The sequence below is a fragment of the Argiope bruennichi genome, chromosome 11, assembly GCF_947563725.1.
Source record: "Argiope bruennichi chromosome 11, qqArgBrue1.1, whole genome shotgun sequence".
NCBI classification, from domain to species: Eukaryota; Metazoa; Arthropoda; class Arachnida; order Araneae; family Araneidae; genus Argiope; species Argiope bruennichi.
The window spans coordinates 70417570-70435337 of record NC_079161.1 but is presented as its reverse complement, the minus strand read 5'-3'; the positions used below and the strand labels follow the sequence as shown (position 1 = coordinate 70435337).

At 25.7% G+C, this 17768-nt stretch overlaps 1 protein-coding gene and 1 long non-coding RNA gene across 3 annotated transcripts in view; one reads left to right on the top strand and one right to left on the bottom strand.

Moving 5' to 3' along the window:
• Positions 1-11959, bottom strand: part of LOC129957396 (mitogen-activated protein kinase 14-like) — a 45752-nt gene extending 33793 nt beyond the window's left edge. For both annotated transcript variants that reach the window (XM_056069697.1, XM_056069698.1), the window contains exons 1-8: positions 11694-11959; positions 6148-6277; positions 5315-5373; positions 4226-4337; positions 3510-3539; positions 2791-2838; positions 2591-2705; positions 673-744 (exon numbers count right to left, since the gene is read on the bottom strand). In XM_056069697.1, the coding sequence (XP_055925672.1) occupies positions 673-744; positions 2591-2705; positions 2791-2838; positions 3510-3539; positions 4226-4337; positions 5315-5373; positions 6148-6277; positions 11694-11800 (673 nt within the window). In that variant the 5' untranslated portion in view covers positions 11801-11959. The remainder of the gene's footprint in view (positions 1-672; positions 745-2590; positions 2706-2790; positions 2839-3509; positions 3540-4225; positions 4338-5314; positions 5374-6147; positions 6278-11693) is intronic.
• Positions 11960-12488: 529 nt separating this feature from the next.
• On the top strand, positions 12489-16039 carry LOC129957237 (uncharacterized). Its single transcript, XR_008782746.1, has 3 exons — positions 12489-12709; positions 13733-13834; positions 15776-16039. It is a non-coding gene; the product is annotated as an uncharacterized LOC129957237 (long non-coding RNA).
• The last annotated feature ends 1729 nt before the right edge of the window (positions 16040-17768 follow it).

The following is a 17768-nucleotide window of genomic DNA, read 5'->3' as shown; positions in this document are numbered from 1 at the left end:
CTTGAAATAAATAAAATTATATATATGATTATAATACACAAGTAATGTATCAAAAATGTATACAACAAAATAATGTACAAATGTATACACAAGTAATGCATTTGATATACTTTTACATGTATCAAAATGCACCCAAACGTCAATGTATCTGTATGAATCAATTACACAAAAGATGCAAATCTATATAAATAAATGAATAAAAAATAAAGGGAAAAAAAGGCTTTGCAAAATATAAATTTATTTTAAACAATCATTTCTGAATATGAATATGTTAAGATTTCACTAAGATGCCATGAGAAAAAAATGTTTAATATACATAGCATAAAAAATTCTAAGCTTCAATTTTTGTTTCTGTCGTCAAAAAACAAATTATTTTTCATATACACGAATCAGAGGATGATCCATTTTCAGATCTTAGGAATGGTTATCATTCTCCAATAAACTCATTCATTGTTTCTGAGAATAAAATAAAACTCCTAAAATATTTAAAATCTATTACGATGTATCATGCAATTCATATTTTCCTGAGTTTTTAATAGCAAAATAAAATGGTAAAACAAAATTAAAACTTCATTATTAAATACATTAATATTAACTTGTTGCAAGTAAATTTTAATAATTATCATAGGAATTTTTCATCTTTAAAATATAAATAAATTTGATAAAGGATACGATCAGTTCCAGGAAATAAAGTTTTTGAAGTTAGTAACTCTGCCATGATGCATCCAACAGACCAAATATCAACTGAAAAAAAAATTATGCTAAATTTAAATGTGTTTATTTTCTAACATTATAATTGGAATGGTTGTTAATGTATTTACAGCATTCAAAATCCACAGTGCATGTTTAAAAACTATTCTTGAACAGAGTTGTCAATCCCCCCCCCCAAAAAAAATCCATTTGTAATCAAAAAAATTAGGACTCTTTCAACAAGTTATAACATCAAAATAAGTTTAAATCATGTGAGTGAAAACGAAATCAAAGAGTAATGAAAGTATTTATTAAGTTTTAATAATATATTTATTTCATTTACAATATAATATATTTTTTAAAGTACTTTGTGCACTTTTTTCTTTCAATTTTGTTTGTTGCTAATGGATAATTAAGGATGATGTTTACATACTGAATTTACTAAACTGTCATCATTTAACATTCAAGTTTGTTACACAAGATTTGCAAGTTGCATAATGTAAGAAGCAAAAAGGGGCTTGCACACAATTAATACTTGTTTTTAAGATGTTCCTGAAATTGTTTTCTTAAACTCTAAGTATGAGAAGTTAGGTTTGAAGTATATTTATTAAGTCAATAGTCTTTTTGCTTTGGACTCAAAACTACTTGGATCTAACCCAATATTGGCTAAATTAATCAAAAGCATAAATTTCAGTAAAATTATTTGAAATTATATCAAAAACACCAAAATTAAAAGAACTTAACCCCTGCCTGCCACGGGTGTATATATACGTCTCCCTAAGTCAATAGTTGGGCGTATAGATACGTCTCGCAACTATATACGTATATATATATACATGGCACTAGGGAACGAATCTCACAAGTTATCCTCAGCAGGTAAGGGGTTAGAAAAAATTCATTCCTAAAAATTAAAAACAATTGAAAAATCATTTTTTAAAAAAAGTTTTATGGACATATATTAACAGATTTTTAAAATTAGTGAAATGTCAGAAAATAAGAGATTAGTTACGACTTTCTTGGATTATCTTAAAAATAAATCAAAGATCCCCTATCTTTAAGAAATAAATAAAATCGAAGAAATAAAGAAATAAATCGAAAGAAATAAATCAAAGATCATGGCACTTTACTCCAAAATCTGCCTAACAAGTGATTTATGCCAATTGAAATCCTACCAACAATGGAAGTTAAATGTAACTAACCTAAATTAAGGGCATTAGGCATTAATGGATGAAACCAGATGGAATATTCTTCCAACAACTTTCTTATGAATAAATACAATTTAATTAATTTTGTACTTCTTAATATAATGTAGAAAATTAAGTATGTGTTTTGAATGCCTTCTTTTCATTTAAATGAGCTCAAAATTTAACAGAAATTTATAATTATGGTATAAAGGTTACACATCAAATTTCATTTATCTAAGTCATTGTATTATTGAGTCATCAATTTAAATACATACAAATATATAGGCCATTAAATAATCGAGATATTGAAAATCTAGTTTAAAATTTAATATCAAGAATTCTGATGATAAAACGGCATACTAAATTTCATTTAATTAACTTTTTGTATTTTTGAATTATTAAAATTTTATATATGCTGATAGAAAACAAATTCGCACATGGATTTGAAATGCTAAAATCCAGCCCTTTTCAAAATTTACATAAATCTATAATTTTGATGTGAAGATCATATTTGTGAATTTATCCATACGTATGATTTGTTATATTTTTTTAATTACACTATATACAGACAGACATAATTCCAAAAATACTTTCCTTCAGCAGAAGTCTAAAATATACATTCACCAAAGTCTAGAGACTTAATTTAATCACTCACTGCATATATCAATCATGAAAAAGAAACTAAAAGGATATAAAATAATTCCAAAGCTACTAACCTGTCTGATTATAATGCATCCAATTGAGCATTATTTCAGGTGCCCTGTACCACCGAGTGGCAACATAACCTGTCATCTCGACTTCTGCATGTCGAGCAAGTCCAAAATCTAAAATCTGAAAATTTAAAGTATATCAATAAAAAATATTCTAACAAACAATGAAAATTTCACAAAGTATCTTTTGATAAAACTGCATTTACCTTTAATTCACAGTCTTCATTGACTGCAATATTACTAGGTTTTAAGTCCTAAGAGTGGGAGAAAAAAAAGCAAGTTTTTACTAGATAAAAAATCAATTAATAACTACCTGAAATAAACAATTAAAAAATGAGAGTGAATTTGAAGTACAGATATGATTTATATTTTAAAAACAAACAGTTAAAAGACAAAACTTATTTCAGAAAAACATCCTCATAGTAATTTAGATTTAAACAGACGCAAAAAAAAATATCTGCTATAGTTTTTCTAGCTAAAGAAAAAAAAATCCTACATTTTCTCATTATTTCTACATTATTCAAATAAATTTTTTCAACAAAAATAATAATATTTGCATTTTTAAGATATCCCTTATCCCCATCTAGCTCATTAATTACTGTAAAAATGCATTAAAAGGAATAAAATAGATTTAAAATACAAAAATAAAAGGAAATGAAATGACATTAAACCATGAAATTTAAAAATTAATTGAATGATATAGAAAACAATGATAAACTATTCCAATAATTACATAAAAAAAAATCTTTATTAATCTCTTTTCAATATAGCTGAAATAGCATAAGGAAAATTCTATTTCTTAAACTAAATTGAAGCCCTAGTAGGTTGTATTATGGAATGAATTATGGCAAATGTTTTGCATGAATATTATTAACAAGACAGATGTACAAATAATGATAAATTAAACAGAGAAAAATAAACCTACTCTGTGGATTATTCCTGCCGAGTGAATGTACTGAAAAGAAAAAAGAAAACAAACTTATTCGACAATTTTAATAAATTTTTTCATTCAACTTCAGAAAACAAAAGACAGTAAAATCAGAATGAATTCTAATATATGTGTAGAGACTAGTAGAGAAAGATAAATATTTCTTATCTTTATTACATTCTAAATAATATAAAACAGGGTTTTGGCTTCAGAATTTACAATAAATATCAATATTTCTTAAAATTATAGAAAATATGATTTTATTTCTTTTATTGTTAACATACAGAAAACAATATAAATTATCCAATGAAGAATCAACAATCCGGTCACAAGGAATAAATCTTCATTTTTGAAAGAAAATTCATATCTACAAATGAGATGACAGTTTTTTAATCTATAATCAACTTCTATTTAAGGAAATCTTTGATAAATTTTACTACAAATTCAAACTTTTCCTCAAATTAAAATTAGCTCACTCTCGTGTAGATATGAAAAAAAGAAAGTAATATCAGACTTGTTCAAATATGATGTAAAAAAGGATTTGCATCATATATAAATAAATAAATTATAAATATGTATATATGAGTATAAAAATCTAATGTTCTGTTGTCTAATAGGAGATTAAATTCATAGAATTAAAAAAAAAAAAAACAGTGACATAAAACATAAAATTTTCAGGTAATTTTATAAAGATATATAAAATGTAATCTTACTTTCAAACCACGAAGGATCTGATACACTAGAAACTGTACGTGATCATTACTTAAGCGTTGTGTTTTGATTATGTTATTCAGATCTGCTCCCATTAGATGAGTCACCAAGTAACTAGAACAAAAATTCATATAAATAAGAGAATAATAATAAAAAAAAAACATGGAGACATAAACAGACAAGAGAAATAACTATCCCAGATGCTTTGTTGAATTATGCATCAGAAGCAAATCTTGATGTCCTTTCATACTTAGAATAAATAAAATTAAACATTCAGACTTTTATGTGCATACATAATTAGCAATGTAGGTCAAATGCCTCGTCATTCTAGGCTAGAGTAGCAAATATAGTCTTTTCGTAAAATAGGGAAATATTCCTTCTCAAATAATATAACAGTCTCAAATCATAATTAAATCCTAATAAATGTATGATTTTCCAATCAATCTTTCAGAACATCATTGACTTTTTTATTGAAAATACAATGCAATACATTGAAATGCAAGATAGATGGCATAAATGCAATGTTCTAAATAATAATCATTTATTTAATGAAAAAAATCCACTCATTACAAATAAATAAGATTAAAAATTCTGAAATTCTTTTGAGATTTTGAATACCTCCAAAATAATAAATGATTTATGGTGAAATATATACACTATATATGCACTCATTTCTATAAATTGAGGAATATGATAATGTGTAAAAATAAAACTACAAAAATCATGCAAATACAATGAGAGCAAAAATAGAGTACAGGCACTATCTAATAAAAATAAGGGACTCGCCCCCAGGAACAATAGATATAACATATTCTGTGCAAAAAAAAAAAAAAAGAGCAATAGCATAAGGTTGTATGAATGTTAAAGTTCATTACTCTGACAGACAAATGCTTTGTTACTAGAGTTAAATAATTCACCTACAAAAATTTTTTTATCCTAATGCACCTATCAAAAGGCACATGATTTTCTCAAGGAAACTTTGGAGTGGCCATGCCAAAAATTTAATTAATCTCAATTTCATATAATTGTCTAAAATTCTTTTAATCTGAAAAAAGAAAATCCCTAATATATCAGAAATAAATTTCACTTACACATCCTGAAAATCATCTAATGTAGTGGATGGAGTGAAGACATCTAATAAACCTATCACCTAAGAAGAAAAATATAAGCCACAGTTTATTAAACAGATATATAAATAATTTCTACATTCATAATTTATTTATAGGATACTGAAGTAGCAATTTAAATATCAAAAGAAATCTCAATATCATTTTTATGTTAGCATTTATTCTTAAAAATACAAATGCACTAATAAATGAATTAAAACTACCTAAGAATATTTTGCAAACCATTTGAATGATTGTGAAATTAAAATGACATAAACAAGAGATAATTAAAGAAGCAGCAAAAAAAATATTTTTTTAAAAATGCACTTAACAGTTATTTGTTATAACCAGACCATTAGACACTTTTCTTTTTGGTCTTATCTAACATTTTAGAAGCATTCTGAGTCAGCCATACTTATGTAATTCTTGAGTTACTATCTACTGCATCTACCCACAATGTGTGTTTACATATATTTCAGCTGCTACATATATTTACATATATTTCAACTGCTAGCAAAATTGGAGTATATTTCTTTAAAATTTAATTTTTTTTATTACTGTCCATTTGTGATGACCTAGGTACTGCAAACATTATTCCCAATTTCACTTGTGCCAGTCAAAATCAACTAAGGTTAACAAATAAAAATATGCAACATTAGTATCATGACAATGATGAGCAGAATAAAACATGCCAATTTGATATCAAAAATGTATGATGGGTTTGCAAAAAAAAAAGTATCATTAATTTAATTTTTTTTTTTTTTTTTTTGGATACATTTATTAAGGGGAAAATAATGATTGCAAAACCACATACTTACATTTTCGTGGTTCATGTGCTTGAGCAACCTGAGTTCCCTATAGGTTCTCTTGGCATGTATAGCAGATTGAAATGGACGTGCCAATTTCTTAATGGCAACTTTAAAATTTCTTATAGTGTCTAAGGCAGAGCTGAAATGCAAAATTGTTATTATTTTAAATTATGCTTGTTAGTCATTCATATTAGATGCATATTAACTTGAATGCTTTATTTCTTGACATAAATAAATCATAAAAATGTCAAAAACAAAAAATTAACCTTCTGATGAAATATATTAGTATCACAGCAATATATATAAATTCCTGTGCCACCATAAATATCAATTCTTTTAAAACAATTTAATCATTGAAGAAATACAAAAATTTGAGATTCCCTCATACTATGTGTCAAAACTTCTATCATTACATCTTCGAGGAAATAAAAATCCTTGATTGAATGTACATATTAGTTTAATTTCTCATTATTATTAAGCTGTATTCATATATCTTTGAATTATTTAAGTTAAATTTTTAATTAGTATAATTTTTAAAAAATTATACACTATTCATTAGTCAAAAGCTCATTAACTTATTCTACTTTTCAAATTTTATGTGATTAATTAACTTTTGAAGCTGAAAATTTTTAACAAAATAGATGGGTAATAGAATATGTAACATAGGGAAAATAGAAAAAAAATTTAACTTTTGATACAAGTTTAATCTTTAAAATACATCATTATTCAAATTATTTCATTTAAAATGAATTTAACGTGCATCAAAATTGTTAAATATGTGTGTAAAAGAAAATGAAAGTAACCATAACTAGGTAATTAAACAAAAGCCAAAGTACGTAACAATTATTTTTACATTCCTTTGTTACAAATTATACCTAGATGTAATCAAATTAAAATTTGTCATCAATATGTATAAAGAATAACCTCTACTGATTATCATCTGCAAAAAAAGAAAAGAAAGCTAATTATATTAACGATGAAATATAATCTTTTTTGCTCAAAAATTTCAAATTGCTCACAAATATTAAAGTTAATTAATTAGTTAAATTTTCACTATAAATCTCAAACTTTTCAGTTTGGTAATATAATACTTATGATAAATAGATGATTTTTTCTATTTATATGATAAAGTCCTAGTTTAACGTGCCCCTTATTTCACCAAGGATGCCAACAGTAAAAAATTACCAATCAAGATAGTTGACCATATGAACAATGCTGTGAAACAGTTGCCAACTATTTATATTAAAAATATGAGATTTATTGATCACAATTGTTTTATATAAGAATATTTCTTTTTGAATCCTTATGCATCACAACAGGGTGTGTAGTTATAAACTGCTGCAAAAATTAAGTACTTTTAAGCACCTTAGCCCCCAAAATTAAACACCTTTGTATAAGTAGGCATACGTAAATTGCGTATTTTTTTAAGCATAATATTTTTTTTTCTGTTTTATGATACTGCATCGTTTTTATTGAAAAAAAAATTCTTCAAAATTAATTTTAAATGCTTATTATTTAAATTTTAATATTTATTTCTATATTTGTACATCTTCTATAGTAAAATTATACCTTTTTGAATTTGACAGAAACATAGACATAATCATAAAAAATGAAAAAAAAAATCTATTAATACCAAAAAAATTAAGTCAATTTTATAAGATTAACAATAAAGATCTATGAGCTTCTTCAACATTTCTTAAAATAAAAATAGAATATCAGATAGATACAACATTTCTGAAAATGCCAATAGTGAAGTAGAAACTCAGCATGATCCCACATTTTATATTTGATTTTTATATAAGCAACAACAATTAAGATCCAACATGGCTGGGATGGAAAGAGTATAAAGTAATCATTTTAAATAGTACTCATTCTGTTAAGTAATTTAATTAGCAATCTAATAAAGCTAAAAACTAAAGCATTCCTATGGCTATCATGATAGAACAATGCCATGTTCTAAATACGTTTTTTTAAATAATTAATAACAATATTCACAAATGATCAGACTAAAAAGAAATTGTCTTATCACCTCTTTTTTCTAAAGTGTAGTAAAAATCTTTTTTAAATGTTTAATATTCCTAAAATTTTATAAAAACCTGCTTTTTAACCAATAAGCAAAAACTCTTACTTAAAAAAAATTACAGAAGAAACTATATATATATTTTACAAAGAAATGAAAATGATTTGGCAAGTCATAGTTTTCATAAATAACGGAAAAAAATTTATTTTCAAATATTGCCGGGAAATGCCATGTGTGGTATTGGCGTACGTTATGGAATATTAATACTAGGTGTGAATTAAATATTTTGATTGATTCTATCAAGTGATCTTTGGCAAGTGTTTTGGGATTAATCTCTAGCATGTGGTTGAAAGTATCCAAAAAGAGAATTTGTGTTTTAGACACATTCTTTCCAAGAGATTAAAATAAAAATTTGACTTAAAACTACACTTACAGTCACGAAATTATATACCAAATTGATATATTTAAATCCTTATATTTTTGAGTTATCACATTTACATATTTTGGAAAGTACAGACCAACATATGGTGAACCCCTTGTTGGATTTCATTCAAAATTTGACAGATGTTTATACAATAGGTACTAAATATGTGTGCTAAATTTTAACGACCTAGGATAACTACAAAATGGAGGGAGCTAACTTATATTCAAACAGTCAGACAAACAGATTTCCTCTAAATGTATGCTGCTGAAAATTTGAAGGAAGACCGTATACCAAATTTCATCCATCTAGCTTAAAGAGTTTTATATTCTCTATGTCACAGACAGATATTTTCTGAATTCAAGGAGGTCTAAAATGTGGAGATTCATTAAAATCTCAAGTATGAATGTTTTGACGTTTGCAATATTTTCTCTAAATATTCTATACGAGAAAGTAAAAATGTCAATTGAAGCATTTTTTAAAAAAGCATTTCTTGAAGCCCGAGTGAAACAATATATTGCATTGCTTTAAAACTTAATAAAACTTATCAAATAAAGAATTTTATTAAATGAACGTGCTTTAAATTTTTTTAAGTTTAAATAAAAGCGAAAAAAAGCATTTTTTTTACTACAATTTTAACAGCTGCAGAATAATGTGTTTCAACGATTGAAGAAGCACTATCATTTAGAATTTCATTATAACAAAAATCTTTGTTATAAACTGTGTCCAAATCTAGTCTCTCATATTTTTTTTTAATTCAAGCTTTTCTTTTTTAACCTTTAAAACGGCAGTAAAATAATTTTTATGCCATAATATACTTAGATGTAATGATGAAAACACATTAAAATTCTGTTTTTTAATTAAACTTCAAATTAAAAGTTTTAGACTTTCTCTAATGCCCAAAAAAATAACTTGCCAAATTTCAAGCTCCTAACTTCAATTGCTTTATGCTGGGTGTTGCACAGGGCAAGACTTTATATATAAAAAAAGATTTTATTGGGGAAAAAAATTTCTATAAGAGTTATAAAAAGAAAAATAAAACAATATAACCTAAATCCTGAAAAAAAAAATTGTAAAACTTTTTTTTTTTTTTTCTCTAAAACTATTTAAGTACCAGATTCAGCAGATTCTTTTTTCTTAATCAAAAATTAGTCCAACAAATGAAAATGTTCAAATGGATGGGGACATTCCAAAAAGATATCTCGATCATTGAAAATTTAAGGCTTCAAGTTAAAATTTCCTCATAGTAAATTTCATGCGATTGACTAACGTAATTACGTACCGCAATTAATTACAATTCAATATAGTACAGTTGAATATCTGTAGTAGGTCCTTCAAGCAAAGTATGGCACAGTAAGCATTTCGCACGACCCCTTCCAGATAACTATTCTAGTATTTTAATAAATGGCAATGTACATTATTGAAGAAAAAAGGAGAGAAAAAAAATCATAAAGAAATAGAGGGAAAAAGAATCGCTAAGCATTATCTTCATATGTGCTGGAATACTTCTTATAATTCTTCCCTTTTATTGGCTTTCTTCCTTCATATATATTTAGGTACTTTTAGTTCCTGTTCTAACAAAATTCATAAGTAGATGATTTTATTTGGAATAAAAGAGTTTGTTAAGAATAGCAAAAGATTAAATATCTGTTCATAGTTCACTTTAAAAATAACATGGAATGTTTTATTAGCAATAATAATATTTTCAATTGTAAAATGTAATTTAATTAAATTCTTTAATGGATGTTTATTTGTCAATTATTTGTAATGTCTTTCAAAACTGATGTAGTACATGTACAACACAACAAGAGAAAAAAATTTTTAAGCAAATCAGTATTAAGGTTACTAGGAAAAATATTCTGCTTGCTTTTTTGGATTATCAGATTACCAACAAACCTAGGGACACGCTAAATTAGGATTAAACAAGAGACAAGAAGAATATGGATATCTTGGGTGTCAGTATTAGGGGGACACTATGTGGATAAAACATAGGTGCAGTTACGTCAATTTTTAAACTGAAATGTCTTAAAGTCGCAAAAGAGTAATGCCATGCTCTGGTATTACGTATAATTGCTAAGACATTAAAGGTGATGGGTGGCAAAATAATATATCATGCTAATTATTTCGGTTATGCCCTTACCTACTATGGCATTATATGATATTGGGATTTATAATTTATATGATAATGAATATAAAATATGCTCATAAAAAGTCATCAAAGGAACAAAAATAAGTCTCTAATCCGACCATGCAATTATTCTATGAATAAATACCACAGATATTAAGCAACGACATAAAAATTTAGTTAAAAATAGTACAGCCTTTTATGTCAATTTTTAAACTGAATTTTTAACTGACCAATTACATCACTTTCTTAAATGAATCATTCTAAGGTGACAAAAAAGTAATACCATGCTCCAGGCTCATTTTCAATTCTAAAGCCACTAAGATGATGGGAGGCAAAAATAATATATTGTGCTAATTACTTCCGTTCTGTTGTTGCATACGATGATATAACAACATTATGCGATTTAATAATTTTCTACAAAATGCTGAATTGTCAATTAATACTAAATATACTTAGAAAAATTCACCAAAAGAGCAATAACAATCTGACTATGCAATTATTCTATCAATAAATACCACAAATATTTAAAAAAAAAAATACAACATAAAAATCTAGTAAGAATTAATCAAGCCCATGAAACAAACTTCTGAATTGATCGTTGATTGAGCATTACATTAAAAGTTTGCAAGACTTCTGATTGAGCATTACGTTAAAAGTTTGTTTTATTCAAGTTTTATGTAAAACTTCGAACATTTAGAATGAATTTTTTTTTTAATATAATTTGTAGAAGCTTGCTTTACAGAAAGCTGAAATGCTTGATTGATGGAATGTTACACTGATGAATTCAACACAAAAAAAGTTAAGATTTCAGATTTTAATGTTTTCCAACTAAATACCATGTTCGATAATCATTGTGTTGGAACAGAATAGAATAATATAAATACGGAATTCGAATAAATTAATTTGGTAGATTTATCTTAGCATAATTAGAAAAGATTCAAATAAAATTAAGATAATGATGATAGCATAAAATAGAAATATATTACCAAACTTGACCATAAGCTCCCGAACCTACAGGAGCTAAGTTTTGGTACCGCTCTGGTACCTCCCATAAAGTTTTATTGAGTTCTATCTTCATAAAACCAGACTTCATTTTGATGATGAAAGTGAATTGTAAACAAGAATTGATATTTCACTTTAAATGAAAGAAAAAATAAAAGGATCAAAGCATTACGTTTTTAAAAGAGTAGAATTTTCATATCTATTTACGTTCTGCTCATAAAAAACATAACTACCTTGAACCTTCAAAATTTATATTGTTGCCATCTGTGAACTAAAAATAAAATGTACCTTGACGAGAATTGTGCAAACAAATTTCATAAATAAATTTCATTCAGAAGCATAAAAAATATTTTCAAAGTATTTTACAAAATATATTTGAAATCAAAAACTAAGATAACAAAATTAAATGCATAAGATTGTTCCAGAATGACGCCCCTTGACTCGATTTTTACAGGTCTGTTTACTATGCTTCTATTCTTACTTTTGATAATACGTAGCTTCAGGAAGCAAAAAATCCCCGACATGGAAAGGAATAATTATGAAAATAAGTACTCGAATGGATTAGAAGAATCTTTCAATGGAAGAAATACTGTAAATTATTTTCGAGCAAAGCTAATGATTGCATACATGGAAATGGAGCAACAACTCGAACTGATGGAAAGCGATGTACTCTGTTGCCACTCACCATTAAGTTTTGTATTTCCTGTTTCTTTAATTCTACTTTTAGCTTATTCCAACTTAGAATCTGGCAACTTCTTTATAGTTTGGGTTACGGAAAAAATTGGAATCAGAATGTTCTTCTGTGATTACTTTAAGTTACGCTTTTTAATAGTTTTTATATAAGTTTTCATCAATATTATGTACGTATTCTATGCAGAATAACTTTCTCTACTGTATATAGCCTCATTATCTCTGTGTCGTATTGTGAAATAAATATATTTAAAACGAAAGGAGAGTTTTGCATTGAGTCATAACATACTCTGTATAGCAATTACTATTGGTAAGCGTAGTATTTATATTATGTGTTGTTATTTTTAAATAGACCTTTATGTAAATATTTAATTATTTGTAAAAAATTTAAATAATGTTTATTGTTTAAAAAAATTAGAAACAGAGATATAGTTATAAAGTGAAATTAGTTATTATTTTTTGATTTTCACGAAACTAATTCGCCAATTTTCAATATGGAAAAGAAATCCCTCCTGCCTTATTCACGTCTGAAACATCATTTCAACCAACTGTCATTTAAAGATTCGCATTTCTACTAACACGAGTCAAATTAATTCTGCAGAAATATAGCAATTTTGTATGGGAAACATGTGAAAAATAACCTACGTTATCAAATTAGGTATGAAAAATATTTCAATAACAAAATAGTGAAAAAATTTCTGTAATATATTGTTTACTAGGTGCGATTTATATTACATTGGAAATGTATTTAAAGGAATTTTGTTATAGTTTCAAATAGTTAAATTTCAATGTTTAAATATTGTATATATTAATATGTGTTGTTTATTTTTATGGTAAAAGTGAATTTTAGTGTACACCCAGCTTCACCAACAATGCCAACTCGCCAATAAAGATGGCGGAGAAAATAAACAAAGACTTCCGCAGTACAGTTATGGTTACCATTTCCCGCCATTTAATTAGGACTTTTTACTGATAAGTATTGTTCTTTTTTCATACTGCCTGGTGCCTTCGGCATCTGTAGAAGGAATCTGTAAAAGCTTCGCTAGCACATTGAACATAAAGACTGTGGGGATAACAGAAACAGTACATAACCAAAAGAAAAAAAACAGAGAAATAAGCAATCGGAACATTCTCCATACAAAATCTCAAACAAACATAATTTTCCCAACTTCATCAACTCGTAAAAAAATATATTCCACTCACCCTTCATCCATTCTGCCGGTTCGATATCAAACCATTCTCAATACAAAATTTCAAACAAGCATCCTTTCCTAATTTCATCAACTTGTAATATATATATGCATATTTAACTCGCCCTTCATTCATTCTACAGGTTCGAAATACTCCCGACATAACAAATTATGAAGGGAACCAACCGTTATTACACCAAAGGAATTACGAGAACTGCGAAGAATTCCATTGCAGCTCTTTTAAAGTGAGAATGCAGACGATTTTTTTAAAGTGCATACTGTCAATTAAAAATTGCAAAAGAATAAATATTTTCTATTCGTATTCACAAAAAAAAGAAAGAAGAAAATAACTTTTAATTATAAGCTTAACTTTCTTTATTTAATAATTTTTAATTTAACATTTTTCATAATGTAATTGTACTTTATGTACAACTCAACCATTGCAAAAAGTAGTAAACAAAACAGCAGTACGGTTGCTATGAGAGGGATCCGATGGGTTGCCATATTGGCGACAAACAACTGGTGCACACTAATTTATTTATATTTTATGCATCTGTTTATTTTTATTCAATGTAATATTCGTAAATGTTTTAATAAAAAATATTTTAAAAAATTACCTTTTGAAAAGTATTTAACTATGGAATACTTTTCAAAAGGTTATTTTTTTAATCATTTCTCTCTAAAAAACATTTGAAATGTTATACGTTTTATTTAAAATAAATTTTATTTTTTCAACCAAGTTTAAGTTTTTTTTTTTTTTTTTTTTGCAATTTTAAATATTTCTATGTTTGTAATAATTGTAATTATAGAGATAAAATGAAAAAGAAAAAAAATTGACCGTTTGAAAAATATTCTCTAGAGGAATAGTTTTCAAAAAGTCAATTTTTTTAAACACTTATTAAACCAATGTTGGATATAAAAATACTTTTAAATCATTACCTTTTAAATAAATATTGCTTATGAGAATACTTTTTAAAAAGCCATTTTTTTAACATCTTTTTTACTATTATCGGATTTTAAAAAAAACTTTGAAATAAATATCATATAATCTCTTTAAAATAAAGATTATTCTTTAAACCAAATTTGGTTTGTTCAATTAATTTTTCTTGCAATTTAAAATATTTCAGTGTTTAAAATAAATATAAATAAGTTTTAAAAAATTGACCTTTTGAAAAATATTCCACAAAGGAATATTTTTCAAAAGTTCAATTTTTTTAAACACTTATTTTACCAATGTTGGAGTTTAAAATACTTTTAAATCAATACCCTTTAAATAAATTTTAGTCATGAAGCCATGCTCGGTTTCATATCTTTTTGTCATCTATAGCTATTTAAAGATTTTTCCAAGTTTGAAATTTGAACAAGTAAAAACATTATAAAAATTCTTATACCGATATAAAATAAAACCAAACTTGAAACAAAAAGTGGAAAACAATAACGCATAATATATATATAATGTTATTATATTTGTCAATTTAATCAATATATTTCAACCACCTACATGTTTATCATCTAAGGACGACATGACTCTTAAAAGTTGTTTATAGGTAGTTTTTTTGACCTAATAATACCAAATTGCCAAACTATGCATTTTAGTATCAGAGATAGCGAAATAGCAAACCCGTTTGATAAGATTAGAATCAATAAAAAAAAGCAGCTGTGACGTCATTTCTCTACTAGTATAAAAGCAGCTTCATCACAGTTGCTTTAGACCATTTTATTGCTAGACTGTGAAGTTATAAGATCTCAGCATGAATAGAATAATCTTAATCATTGCCATTAATTTCAACGTCTATAGCGGGGTCAAACGCCCTACAGAAATTGCAATTTTAAATAGAAGAACCAGAAAAAGAATGGTTGAAGCTATCAGTACTAATTGATATAAAACAAAAGGTGATATAATGTATAGCCTGTGTCATATGGCAAAGGAAATGCCTGGATTTTTGATGGATATAAATGGTACTGTAAATGAGAAAAAAATAAAAAATATTATTAAAAAGAAAATTAAGGAATGTAGAATAAAAACTGGACCATTGATAAATTCAAAAAATAAGCAAAAAGTTAAGTTTTTTTGTGTTTTTGTCTTTTAATAATCGATTATTATAGAAATAATTGAATTTTATTTTTAATTGTATCGTAAGTATAAAATTCTTAATGTTTTTTTTTTTTTTTTTTTTTTTTTTCAGAATTTGGGTTATAATAGTATATCAATTCAGAGCATAGAAGATATTCAATATCATCAGTTATTAAATAGACATCCGGCACTTGAGAAAGCATATAGATGAATGGTATAAAGGCTGTTCTCTAAGAAAATTAAAAGTTTGTGAAGAATATTTAAAAAAAATAGACAAATTATTCAAAATATTTTAATTTAATTGTATTTGCATGTGTATTTTTATATTTGTATTACCACATGTATTGTTCATATAATAAAATTTTTTTAACTATTATGTAAATTACTATTGTTTATATTCTATGTATATATTTGTAAATGTTTCAATAAAAAATTTTTTTAAAAAATGTCCTTTTGAAAAGTATTCCTTTACGGAATACTTTTCAAAAGGCCCTTTTTTTAAAACATCTTTTTTGCCAATCTTGGATATGAAAAAACTTGATACTAAACAATTTCTTTGAAATAAAGTTTATTTTAAATCAATTTTACTCACAAACCATGCTTGGTTTTTTGTTATTTCTAATTATTTAAAAATGTTCCAAGTTTGAAATTTGAATAAATAAATACATTGTAGCATTCCCTGTTTCCCAGTACTTATAAGGCATTTACAGCCAGCTGTGACTTCGCTGTTCATTGGGTCAATTCACGGTCACGTGTGAGGTACCAAACAAACCGCTTCTGTTCAGTTTTCAACTGTTCAACTCATTAATCGGACGTGTCTGCCGATAACGTTGATGAAACCATTGTTTAGTAAATATTACGCCAGCTGATCAATTATTAAAAACTTCTGATTCTTTTTAAAGATATTATATTGAATTATTTTCTCCAAATTTTCTTAGTTATATAATTTTATTTCTTATATTAAAATTTTAATTAGTATTTTCAATGGAATTATTGTTTTTGACTATGGCAGTGTTTTCCAAAAATTACATATGTTCTTTTTTACATGTTATTTAAATATTATTGAATGTTGAATCTTATGAATATAGTTCCCCCTGTTAGTTCTTTTTAAAAAATAATTATTACTCTTAGATAAGTTAATATTTTAAAGCTTACTAATAAAATTATTATTTTTTTTTCTTATGTAATTACATTTATAAATATTGAGACTGATGTTTTCAGTTTGCTCAGAAGAAAGAACTTGAAACTCAAATTAGTATATATTGAATAAATTATGTTTTCAATTTCGAATTATGTAATACAAAAGGTATAGATACATTTTTTTTAAATCTGTGCAACTTATGAATCAATTTCATTTTAATTTGTAGAAATCATTAAAGGAAAACAAACAAAATCACGCTTTCATATTTTTTATTTACACATTACAAAAATATATATAGAGACAAAATATGATCAAACGGATGTTTCAATGTACTCACTAATTCAAAAAACTATTTACTATTTATCAACATTTATTTTTCTAGACACTTAGAAAAAATATAAACACAGTATGACAAGAATGTCAGTGTAAATGATGAAATCAATTTTATTCAACAGAAACATCCTAGATACTAAACAACAGTTTTTTTTATCACCAATAAAAACATAATGTTGAACAATATACTTTTAAAGCAGAACATTTATGAGATTTTTTTTAATGCTAAAGTTACATTGATAAAAATTACATTGAATGAATATCATAAAATAAAACATAAACATACAATACAGTAAATTTAATAAACAAGAATAAGGTCATGATATATATGTATATAGAGAGAGAAGTTAAATAGGATATAAAGATTAGTTGCAGGAAACACTTTTATTTTTTTACAGAATTTTATAATTCAAAATTGATATGTTAAAGAAATAGAAAAAAAAAGTGAAACATGCATGTAGCAATGAAGTTGGGAATAAAAATTATATAATAAATGTTGATATGGAAATTGATTTTCAATGAAAAGACCTGTATTTATTAAAACAGAAATTACTGAGGTGCACAATGGTATAACATGATATTGTGATAAGTCATTTTCAGTTTAAATACAATAAACTATTAACATTTCATT